The sequence below is a fragment of the Rhincodon typus genome, chromosome 3, assembly GCF_021869965.1.
Source record: "Rhincodon typus isolate 14 chromosome 3, sRhiTyp1.1, whole genome shotgun sequence".
Classification (NCBI taxonomy): domain Eukaryota; kingdom Metazoa; phylum Chordata; class Chondrichthyes; order Orectolobiformes; family Rhincodontidae; genus Rhincodon; species Rhincodon typus.
The window spans coordinates 74,162,223-74,175,142 of record NC_063334.1 but is presented as its reverse complement, the minus strand read 5'-3'; the positions used below and the strand labels follow the sequence as shown (position 1 = coordinate 74,175,142).

The 12,920-nt window shown below is 41.4% G+C and overlaps 1 protein-coding gene across 2 annotated transcripts in view; it reads left to right on the top strand.

Moving 5' to 3' along the window:
* The first annotated feature begins 2,343 nt into the window (after positions 1-2,343).
* The window catches only part of slc25a46 (solute carrier family 25 member 46), a 29,668-nt gene continuing 19,091 nt past the window's right edge, over positions 2,344-12,920 (top strand). Inside the window, exons 1-2 of one of the 2 annotated variants that reach the window (XM_048594418.1) lie at positions 2,344-2,669; positions 11,625-11,667. In XM_048594418.1, the coding sequence (XP_048450375.1) occupies positions 2,426-2,669; positions 11,625-11,667 (287 nt within the window). In that variant the 5' untranslated portion in view covers positions 2,344-2,425. Of the gene's footprint in view, positions 2,807-11,624; positions 11,668-12,920 lie in introns of both variants that reach the window. The other variant, XM_048594411.1, reaches the window with a different exon arrangement.

Here is a 12,920-nt window from a genome sequence, read left to right as displayed (position 1 = left end):
TACAATGGCATCTCAGGTGAAGTGTCAAAGCTGTAGCATGTGGGAACTCCTGGATACCCCTTCTGATACAAGGCAAACACATCTGCAGCAAGCATTTGAATTTTAAGAGGCATTGGCTAAGCATTTAAGAGCTGGAGCCTGAACAATAGACACTGTGATTCATCCTGGAAGGGGTTAGTTACCTGGAATGTTTGTACAAGGAAGCAGTCACATCATCCATGATAGGGTTTTCTTGTCTGGTCAGTGGTCAGGGACAAGAGGATGTGACTCCTGTCACACAGCAAGGCAGAGGAGGAGACCCAGGGGCCAGGTATGTGAGCCTCTGCAATTGGTCAATAGGTTTTAGGTTTACTCAGCTATTTGGATGAGAGTTGTGGCTACAGGGTGGTTGTGCTAACTGACCATGGCTCCATGGTAAAGGAACCAATGATTGGAGGGAGCAACAAGGAACAGGGGATAGTACAGTAAGTGGGACTGACACTGTTCTCTGTAGCAAAGACTGAGAGGCAAGACACCTGTGTTTCCTGCCCAGTATCAGTGTTTGGAGCATCTGCTCAAGTCTTGAAAGAAACTTGCAGTGGGAAGGGAAGGGTCAAATGATTATGGTCAATGTTGGTACCAACAACATGGCGGCATGGTGGCTCTGTGGTTAGCACTGCTGTCTCACAGTGCTAGTGACCCGGGTTCAATTCCATCCTTACAGGACTGTCTATGTGGAGTTTGCACACTCTTCCCATGTCTGCATGGGTTCGCTCCGGTTTCCTCCTACAGTCCAAAGATGTACAGGCTAGGTGGATTGGCTAAGCTAAATTGACCTAAGTGTTCAGGGATGTGTAGTTTCGGTGGGTCGTAGGGGGATGGGTCTGGGTGGAATGCTCTGATGGCCAGCTGTTGGACTGAAGGACCTGTTTCCACGCTGTAGAGATTCTATGAACATAGGTAGATCCAGGAAAGAAGTTCTGTAAAGAGTATGAGGAGCTAAGTATTAAATTGAAAAGCAGAACCTCAAAGGTTATAATTTCTGGATTATTACCTTAATAACCTGAGCCACATGCAAATTGAGATAGGGTGCATAACATTAAAGTGATGAATATGTGGCTCAAAGATTAGTGTGAGAGCATTTGGTTCTGGTTTGTGAGCCTTCAGCACCAGTACTGGGAAAAATGGGGACTGTAACATTGGGCCAGCCTACAACTGAACCGTGCTCGGGTCAGTGTTCATGAAAATTGCCAACTAGAAAAGTAGATAGGGATTTTAACTAAGTAGTGGAGGCAAAGGCTTAAATATGGAAACATGTGATATATCAAAGGGTGGAACAAGGTAAGGGAGGAAAATACTAATGTGGGAAATGAGGGTCATAGAATGGCAAGAAGGGCAGAGAGAAAAAAAAACCTAGGAATACACCAACAATCAAGACTGGATGTGAATTCACATAGAATTTATAACAGAGTAAATTGATAGTACACTTAGAAGTAAATAAACACAATTTGATCGACATCACAGAAACGTGTTCAGGATTTTGAATTTTGAGGCTGATATGACATTCAAGAAGAAAAAGAAGCTGGGTAAAGGTAGGCGGCGCTGTTAGTCAAAGATATTGTGCAATAGTTAGAGATGACTTTGCTTCAGAATGTAGAATTCGAATGGTTGGACATGAGGAATAGATGGGAAAGAACTCACTAGTGGGAGTTGGCCAATTGTAACCACAATGTGGGGCAAAGTATGCAAGAAAACGCTCAGCAGAGTGGTACTAGTAGCCTGGATAAGTAATTCATAGAATGATTGAAACTTAAATAAGGGCAACTATGTCAGCTTGAAAGCTGAGCTAGCTGAAGCTAGTTTAAGAGTGGCACAGTGTCTCAGTGATTAGCTCTGCTGCCTCACAACACCAGACATCCAGTTTCTATTCCAGCCTCAGGTGGCTGTGTTGAGTTTGCACATTGTCTCCGTGTCTGTGGTGGGTCCCCTCTGAGTGTTCCAGCTTCGTCTCACAGACCAAATATGTGCAGGTTAGGTGGATTGGCCACGCTACATTGGCCATAATGTCCAGTGATGTGCAGGCTAGGTGGATTAGCCATGGGAAATGCAGGGTTACAGAGATGGGGTGGGATGCTCTTTGGAGGTTGGACCCGATGGGCCGAATGAAATGCTTCCATCCTGTAGGGATTTCATGCTTCTACTCTATTCTAAATGAACTCAGACCTTAGGGTGGGAGACCACCCAAGCTCCCACCCTATCTTCCACCCCTTTTTCCCGTGGTCCCTCCGTGTTGCTGACCCCTCACTACCCGGACTACAAATCCCAGTGTTCATTGAGCCTGAGCTCTATATCCGGTGGTGATGTTATTTCCTGTTGTTGAGTGTTCTCACTCGGCCTCCCAGGTCACTATCTGCCTGTTGTTTTATTCGTTGCTGCCTCGACTTTGATGCATTCCCGGCGGCCGCAAAATTTCAACGAGGGCCTAGATGCCCGGGGTTGTGAGGATGTGCCAGTGGCTGCGGCTGGATATGGAATGCCAACAAGACCATGGGACTGCACCGATCCCTGGGCATCCGAGAGCCGATACCGGGCTCCAGTAGCTGGGCCGTGGGGGGAAAGGCAAGCGCCGGCGGTGGCAGCACCAGCCAGCGGTGTGGCGGCTGCTCCAGAAACAGCGGCTGGATCCACTGGCGAGTATTTATAGTCAAGTTACCGGCATCTCCAGCTCCAGGCAGCGTTGGGGCCCTGGAAACAAACGCTGGTATCAGAGCATGGAGCCCAGGGCCATGGCACGGCAAGCCTCTGTCACTGAACCTGCCAACACAGAGTGAGCAGGAAAATGCCCTGTTTGTCTCCCTTCAGCCGCTGCCACTTTGTACTCCGCTGAGACTTTTGAAGGAGGGGCTGGGGTGTGGTTAACCTGGGTCATTTTTTGATATTCAGTAATTTGCAGAGTCTAAGCTAGGGCCTGCCAAGTCCATTACCCGGTTATTTCGGCGAAGTGCTGGCGGTGTTTATTGTCAATGTTTTTTAGTGATTATTTTTCTTAATTCAGCATCAGAATATGGTCTTCACAGAGGGCAGATGGGCAAAAGATTGCAGTTTTTGCACTCGCAGAAGATGACGAGTCTTGATTGCTGAGTGTTGTAGAATATGATTGTAAGCGATGCAACTAGGTTTTCACGACCCGATACAGGACTCTCCCTTTCTTTTTATTCACTTGTTGGAGCAGAACTGCCATTATCTTGTTCCATTCTTATCTGTCCTGGAAGATTTAGATGATCTGTTGCATTGACTTTATTTCCTGCTCCTGCATGTTTGTTCTTGAACACATTTGACTGATCTAGCTTTGACTCCTACAATACCTTATTTATTTGCTGCCCCTTGACAATATCTTCAACAAACACATCAAATTCCATGTGTCTGCTAAAGCATCTCGTCTCACCATATGTTTCTTGGCCCATACGTGGAATCTTATGTCGTGAAAAGAGGCCCTTCAGCTGATCAGGTCTGTGCCAGTCATCAAGCAACTGTGTAGTGTAGTCCCATTTTCCAGTAATTGCCCACAGTCTTTAGGTATTTTTATGAACCGCTGTTCAGGGATGTTATGACACATCTCTGCAGCAGGTGAAATTTAAACCTGTGCCGCCTTGCCTAGAGATAGGGATGCTACCAGAGTACTATTAGAGCCCTGCCTGTGGCCTTGTATGCAATAATGTGTCAAGTGATCATCTAAATACTTGTATGTACTGAAAGTCCCTGTCTTTACCCCCTTTCAGGCAGTGAATTCTAATATAACACACAGGAGCAGAAATAGGCCATTCAGCCCATCTAGTCTGTTCCAGCATTGTGAGGGCATGATCGATCTGACAATCTTCAAATCCACTTTCTTGCCTTTTCCCTATAATACTTTATACTCTTATTGATTTAAAAACCCATCTCTCAATCATGAATGTATTTAACAACCCAGCATCGACAAGTCTCTGTGGTAAAGAATTTCATGATTCACTATCCTCAGAGGAGGAGTTTGTCCTTCTCTGTCTTAAATGTGCAAACCCTTATGAGATTATACCCTGTGCACCTAGACTCTCTCAGAAGAAGAAACAACCTTTCTGTATCTACTTTGCAAAGTCCCTTAACATTTTACCTGTGTCTATAAGAGAACCTCTAATTCTTCTATATTCTAAGAAGTACAAGCACAATCTCTCCTCAGAAGACAGTCCCTCCATACCTGATAACAGCCTAAACGTTTTCTGCACTCCAGTGCCTATATTCCTTTCCTTAGAAAAAGGGTATAACACTTTGCAGTATTCCAGCTGTGTTCTGATTAGTGTCTTGAATAGTTTTAGCAAAACCCCCTTGCTTTTATGCTCCATTCCCTTTGAAATAAAGGCCAATATTCCATTTGCCTTCCCTAATGCCTGCTGAACTTGGATGCTAGCATTTTGTGATTCATGCACAAGGGCTCTCGATACCTTTACGTTCTGTAGCTTTCTACAGTTTCTCCATTTAAATAATATTCAACTTGTCTATTCTTCCTACCAAAGGGCATAGCACTTCTTTATATTCCGCTAAATTGGTAACTGTGGTTGACTTATCCCTTTCCTGGAATCCTTCCTCACTGGAGTATGTCTTTGCTGTGGGCCATGTACTATTTTCTTAAATAGTTCTGCCATTGTTCCTCAATCTCCTTACTCTTTTCTGCTAAACTCCTTCCCCATTTTGTTCCAACCAGCTCCACCCCTTGCAATTATTTTAGCTTAGCACAGTTGTTTTAGATCCAGAATACTCCCCCTCAAACAGTATGCTAAATTCTAACGTGTTAGGGTCACTGTTTTCCAGGGATCTTTTATTCTTGACTTCGTTTTTTTTTAAACCTACCTCATTACATATCACTAGATTCCTGGTTGGATCGACAAAATGTTGTCTTGTGAAACTGTCCTGAATACACCCTAAGAATTAATCGTCATGGATTTATCTGCCAATCTGACTATCCCAATCTACATGAAAGTCAAAGTCACCCATGATTAATGCAGTGCTTTTGTTATATGCCCTCGTTATCTCCTGATTTGTTCTTTGTTCCACAGCATTGCTGTTGTTAGACTACTCCAACCAGTTCCCTTTTTAAGGATTCTACATCTTCCAATTCAAAATCATCTTGCTATCATTCTTATTCCATCCTTGTACCAAAAATGTTAACCCACCACTTTCTTTCCTTCTGTTTGGAAAGTTGCATTCTCCTGAATATTTAGATCCCAGCTTCGTTCTCCTTGTAAGCATGTTTGTGTAATGACTACAAGATCATAGTCATTAATTTATATTTCTACAGTTAATCCGGCTATTTTGTTCCACATACTACGTGCATTTAAGGAAAGAGTGATTCATTTTGCCACTTTACCATTATTGCTCCTTTTGACTCGTGTATACTGTTGTTTTCTATGTTGGTACTCTCTGCTCCTTTCTTTCCCATTCTGGGTATCATTATCCAAATAGCTGCCTTTTAATTCTGCAATATCCTTTTGCTTTGAAAGCCTACATTTCTCTTTTCCTGAACCCTTGCTTAGAACCACCGTCCATCCTTAGCTGGCAACACAGCTTTTGGGATTCCTGCTCACAGCTGCAGAGAACAGTATCCATCTCGCTAATTAAACTGTCTGAAATATGGGTGAAAAAAAATTGTTCCTTAAATGCACTTTAAACCTCTCCTGCCCTTTTACCTTAAATCTATGCTGCTGGTTGTTGATTCCTCTATGAAAGAGAAAAGTTGCTTTCTCTCCATACTATCTGTGCCCCTCATTATTTTGTACACCTAAATCAGGTCTCCTTTCAGCCTTCTATGCTGTAAGATAAAACAAGCCCTGTCTATCTTGTCTCTCGTCATAGCTGAAATGCTCCAGCCCAAGCAACATCTTGGCAAATCTCCTTGACGCTCTTTAGTACAATCGCACCCTTCCTTTAGTGTGGCAATCAGAACTGCAGAAAGTATTCCATCTGTGGGCTAACTAAGGTCTTATACAGTTCCATCATAACCTGCCTGGAATTTGTGTTTTGATAGACAAGGCGTCAAGGATTGTGGGGTGCTGACAGGAAAAACAGTACAGCTAAGACCATGGCCAGATCAGCTATCATCTTAATGAATGATGGAGCAGGCATGAAGACTCAAATGGGTTCTCCTGTTCCGATGTTCTTCATTAGCTTTCAGTTCCCAAATGTCTTGACTTTAAAAATTGTTATCCTTGTGTTCAAATCTTCCAGGTGTTCTATAAGCTTCAAGCCTTAAAAGTCCTCAAAAGCTCTGCATTCCCTCTGTTCTCCATTTTGTGAATCCCCGATTTTCATTTTGGCTACCATGCCTTCAGCTGTCAGAATCCCCTCCATAAAGGAGCTTTTATCAATGCAAGTTATTATATGCCTGGGTGACTTACCAGAGGATGAAGGGGTAGAAGATATCATTAGTTTGAATGTACAAATCCTTAGCTAAATAGGATTGACAGCTTCTTCAGAACGGTTTTCAACACGAAGGATACTGACCACACAAGTGGATCTTGGGCAGGAGTAGTTGTCATTTACCTCAAATGAAAGCTAAATTGAGAAATCCAGGTGAAGCACCAGTGCCTATTGTGAAGGACTTCATAATGATTGAAGAATAAAGAGGATGAGAAAGTGAAGTTGGAATTCGTGATTTTTTTTTTTGATTTAGATTATATTAGTTACTGGGTTTGGTATTAAAACCACCCAACATTGTAGGAGGATTGAGGGAAACAAGTTGTATGTTTGAGTAAGAGTAAAATATGCAGGTTGCCACCATTTCAAAATTGTAATTAATGAGAATCTCTTAAATCAGAACTAAAATGAACAACAGAAAACAATTAAACTGTTGACAATAATATCAATAGCAAAGCAGTGACAGAGTTCGGGTGACCAAGGGGTTGCCAATCAAACTTTTGATCTTGTACATAAATACTTCTTTGGATTAGACTTGGTTGGGTTTAACTTTGGAAAGTGGGAGAATATGAAGTACAGCAAAAGAAAACTGACCTTTTTTGATTACATTTCAGAATGAGAGGACTTGAATATTGAGTACTGAGGATGTATATTCTGAAGAAAATTAATGAATGCTCGGTCAAATCAACACCAAAGTAGCAGATAATTTGATTTGAATGATAAGAGAAGGTCACTATTTTGAAAATAGGACAAAGTGGATGAGGACCAAGTTTTGGGATCTGAGTCAGATTGAATAACCAATGTAAACACAAATAGAACAGCATGAGAAAAATCTAGCTATCCTTAGAATTGTTTTATGGGAGGCCATGTACAAGTCTAACTTGACAAGAAAAGCATGTGGTAAGCCTCATTAACTTGGAGAAGTCTAAGGAAATGACAAATACTTCATTAAATTTTCAAAGGTGTAGTTCTTCAAGTATTTAACATAGTTTTTGCCAGGATTCAGATTGAGTCTGAACATTTAGGGCATGGCAACTTTATCTTTTACCTTTACTGTATAAATACAGGTGGATCGTTAATGTGCAAGCAGTGGGTGTGTTAACGTACTCTATTGCAAGGTTGAATCTTGGTCTTGCAAATCAGTATTATTCTTAAACAAGCATGTGGGAGCTACTCAGTTGTTTGTACTAGATATCTGGGTTTTCTTTAGTAGGGTTAATGATTCTTTATAAATCATTTCCCAAAGCACATTGGGACCCTAATGGTGCAGTGGTAGTTTACTCCTGAGATAGAAGGCCTAGAATCAACTCCCGCCTGCTTCAGATGGTGTGAGATAACATCTGTCAACAGGTTGATTAGAAAACATCTACTCCAAGGAATTCTCACAGTGATGCCCTGTGGCTGCATCTTCCCTTGTGCTAGGTATGACAGCATCCATTGGAGTGTTTTTTTCCCTCATTCCCATTGACTTCAGATTTTGCTAGGGCTCCTTGATGTGGGGTTGGTGGGCTCATTCCCAAATTCAAATGCTGCCTTGATATCAACTCTCTTGAGTTCAGCTTTTGGTCCATCATTGGAACAAGGCTGTAATGAAGTCAGGAGCTGAGTAGGCCTACCAGAATAGAATTGACTATAACTTGAGCAGGCTATTGTTTAGAAGTGCCATTTGATAACTCTGTTGACAGCCCCTTCTGTCACTTTATGGATGATTGAGAGTAAATTGAGCCTGTAATTGGACAGATTGGATTTGTCTTGCTTTTTGTGCATAAGCCATGACTGCACAATTTTTCCACATTGCTAGGTAGATGCCAGTGTTATAGCTGTGCTGGAACTGCTTGGTCAAGGGCGTGGCTCATTCTGGAACTTGAGTCTTCAGTACTGTTGTTGAAATGTTGTCAGGGCTCATAGCTTTTGCTGTATCTAATGCTAACAGCCATTTCTTGATATCACATGGAGTGAACTGAATTGTCTGAAAGCTGGTATCTGTGGTGAGGCTCTCAGGCGGAGATGGATTGTCCACTTAACACTTCATGACTAAATGTGCTTTTAAATGCCTCAACGTTTTTTACACAGATGTGCTGAGCTCGCCCATCCATTAAGGAATGGGAGATATTAATGGAGCCTTTTCCTTGTTTAATTGTTGACTGCCATTCATGACTGGATGTGGCGCAATTGCAGTGTTTAGGTGTAATCCATTGGTTGCAGCATTGCTTAGCTCTCTACCACTTGTTGCTTATACTGTTTGACATGCAAGTGGTCCTGTGATTAAAGCTTCAATAGGTTGACTCCTCATTTTTAGGTATGCCTGACCTGCTGTTCTGCAGTCTTCAGTGAACTAGGGTTCAATCCCTTGGCTTGATGGTAATGGTAGACCAAGGGATATGCCAGATCGTGAAGATGCAGATTGTGGTTGAATACAGTTCTTCTGCTGGTCACAAGTTGTGCTCATGGTTGTCCTCATGAGTTGCCGGATCTGTTCAATATGTGCCCCATTTGGCGGAGTGCAGAGCCATACAACATGATAGAGGGTATCCTCAATATGAAGGTAGAGCATTGTTTCCACAAAGGTCTGTGCAATAATCTTTCCTATTGATACCATCATGGAATAGATTGTTAACAGCATGGTCAAGTATGTTTTCCCCTTTTCGTTATCTCATCACCTGTTGCAGGCACAGTCTAGCAGCTATAGAACTTTAGGGTATGGCCAGTTAGTTCAGTAGTTGTTGCCAAACTGCTCTTAGTGATGGATGTTGAAGGCCCCACCCAGAATATGTTCTGTGTTCTTGCCATCCCCAGTACATTTTTCATATGATATTCAACGTGGAGTAGAAAAGATTCATCAGCTAAGCTGGGCGTGGTGTGTTGTAATCTGCAAGAGGTTCCTTACCCATGTTCTATTTAAAGCTACAAGACTTCACGGGATTCAGAGTTAATGTTAAGGATGCCCAGAGAAAGTCCCTTCAGACTGTCTACCACTGTGTTGCCCCCATTGCTGGACATGCCCCGTATATTTCCAATAACACCCCTTTCTAAATCAACGTCTGATTTTACGTATTGCTGAAGAACAAGGAGGAGATTAATCACTAACTACAACAGACATTAAATTATTTCCAATCATGCATGCCCAGCGATGGTTGTCTGGGGTATTTTTGGTAACGTATGATGCCATGACAATTACTATGCCAGCTGTTATTGTGGGATAGCTGTCCCAACTTTGGTGTAAGCCCTCAGATCTCAAGGAGTACATAAGAACGAGGAGCAGGAGTAGGCCATCTGGCCCCTCGAGCCTGCCCCACCATTTAATAAGATTGTGGCTGATCTTTTTGAGACTCAGCTCCACTTACCCGCCCACTCACCGTAACCTTTAATTCCTTTATTTTTCAAAAATTCATCTAGCCTTGCCTTAAACACATTCAGCGAGGTAGCTTCAACCGCTTCACTGGGCAGGGAATTCCACAGATTCACAACCCTTTGGGTGAAGAAGTTCCTCCTGAACTCAGTCCTACATCTGCTTCCCTTTATTTTGAGGCGATGCCCTCTAGTCCTAGTTTCACCTGCTAGCGGAAACAACCTCCCTGCCTCCACTTTATCTATTCCCTTCATAATATTATATGTTTCTATAAGATCTCCCCTCATTCTTCTGAATTCCAATGAGTATAATCCCAGCCTACTCAGTCTCTCCTCATAATCCAACCCTCTCAGCTCTGGAATCAACCGAGTGAATCTCCTCTGCACCCCCTCCAGTGCTAGTATATCTCTTCTCGAGTAAGGAGACCAAAACTGCACACAGTACTCCAGGTGTGGCCTCACCAGGACCCTATACAGCTGCAGCATAGCCTCCCTTTTTTTAAACTCCATCCCTCGAGCAATGGCAGACAAAATTCCATTTGTCTTTTTAATTACCCGCTGCACTGCAATCCCACCTTCAGCGATTCATGCACAAGGACACCCAAGTCCCTCCGCACAGCAGCGTGCTGCAATTTTTTACCATTTGAAACACAGTCCATTTTGCTGTTATTCCTACCAAAATGGATGACCTCACACTTATCAACATTGTACTCCATTGTACTTTGCAGTGTCGATGCGGTTGTGAATGCCATCGTTATTTCTGGTGCTGTGGTCGATGCCAGATGATTTGTCCAGTTTCATTCCTTTTAACTGACTTGGTAGTGGTTATGCAAAATTTAGTCCCTTGCTCAGGTGTTTCAAAAGATATTTGAGGCATTCACTTGTGCTGTACTGTGCATCTGGATGCCCATTTAGGCCAGATTAGGTGTCCTTAAGGATTAATAGTCAATCACGATAATCTTTTACAAGAATCAACAATGGTGTCATGCACACCATTAAACTAGCTTTTGTAAGTTAATTGAATTCAAATTTCACCGTCTGTCCACAGAGCTTTTGTCGAGTAGATTTAGATCATTAACGAGGGAAGGGGACTAGAGTGGAGCATAAACATGGGCATGGACTGGTTGGGCTAAATATCCTGTTTCTGTGCCATACGTCCTATGTAATTCAAAGAGTATATTTGTTTTTATTCCCCTGAAAAGTTAATGCATTCAGTATGTACTTTTGCATTATGCACTTGCTGATTTACAAAAGGATTTTTAAACTTTTAAATTTTTGCTGTGTTACTCAACATGTGCATCTAAGTTGTGTTGTTTGTGGGAAGAGAGCCTTCATCGGGTTTATTCTAACAAAAAGTATCAAGGAATTCCCTTTCTGTGTTTTGCCTTGTCCTTACAGTGTGCCTTCTCTTTTATAGCACATTTGCTTCAGAAATGTGCTTTTGTCACATGCTGTTTCTATGCAAGAATGATCTGAATGATCAGTATCTACCTGCATTAATTAAATGTTATATGCATGTATTGTTAAGATTTGTAAAATGCACATTAAGCCAAAAATCAATTATCTTAATTCTTTTTTGTAAAGATTGGGTGTATAGTAACAATATAATAAGTGTGAACATTAGTAGAATGCAACATCAACAAAATGCTATCCATATTGACACTTGAAAATTTTCTAGATTTTGAAGTTATTTTGGTTTCATATAATTACATTTCCAAACACTTGTTCAATGCTGTCATGCTGAAACAAAGTTAGTGTATTAGATCTGGATGGAGAATAAAATTGACAAGTGGATGTTGCATATAGTTTTCAAAATCACTTATGTAATATTTTCTCGTTCTTTTTTGTTACAGATCAGTTAAATAGATTTGCAGGGTTTGGTGTTGGCCTCGCAAGGTACAGTACTAAAGTTTTATTCGAACTTCCTGTTGACATAAGCTGAAGTTTTCCTCGTAGACCAAATAACGTGCTTCACTTAAAATGACTAAAGATGTTTATGTATTTAAATCATACAAACAGTATTGTAGCAACTGAATTTGGAGGAGTGTGCTATCTCCTTCTAGTCCCAGCACTCATCAGTCCCATCATATATTTGAATGCTTATTCTGTTACTGCTAAAGGCTAATTCTAATGAAAGAAATAAAGAACTGTGGATGCTGCAAATACAAACCATAAATGGAAATTGGTGGGAAAAAAATCTCAGCAGGTCTGGCAGCATCTGTGAAAGCAGGGTAACTGGTTATCTATATGGCTAATTCTACACTTCATAATAGATGGATCTTTTTATTCTGAAATTCTATCAGATTTCTCTGATTAACATAAAACTGTTGATTTATTATCAAAACATGGCTTAATCAATAAATCTTTTAGAGAGTGGAAATATTTAGGCTTTGGTTATCGCTTCCACCTTCACACTTTCTTTTCTGCCCTGAGAAAGACATCGTAGGGTGTGCCGAGCTGTCCATTGTCATGTTTGGCTACTTGCCTTGTTTTCACCCTCCCATCTTCTCCTCTTGGGTTTGTGGGGGACCTATATAAGTGTATAAATATTTTTGTTTCTGGAGAATCTCAACATTTACAAATTAAAGAAATATGGCAACTTTGTCTTCAGAGGTTTTTTGTTGAGAAAAAGACACTTTGGCCACATGATTGTTTAGTTCTTGAAGGGTCAGGCACAGAGTATGAAATCTTCCAGATGCTTTCAGTAGATGGGTATCACCAGACACGTGTATATTACTGGAAATTTCAAAAAGGAACAATACATTCAAGAGATGTCTAGTAAGTTTTCCAGAAGCTCTCGGTGAGAATAGTTATTTCAGATTTTCAACTCGCTTGCAGAATCCCCGAAAAGATTTCTTGGCTAGGTGATATAGGTTGATTAGGGTCTTATCTGTTCACACGCTACATCCAAACTGAATTCCAAACAATATCAAAATAGCCATACTTCAGACAACAATTATCTTAGATGTGTGACTTCCAGTTAAGAGGCAGGTCGTTGTTGAAAATATGTTTCCTCTTGTGGGAGAATCTAGAACTAGGGATCATAGTCTTTCTAAACAAAAGGGGTGCCTTAAAGCACAAACTTTTTTTTTTTGAGGGTTGAGAGTCTTTGGAATTCCCTTCCTCAAAAAACAGTGGAATCAGATTCT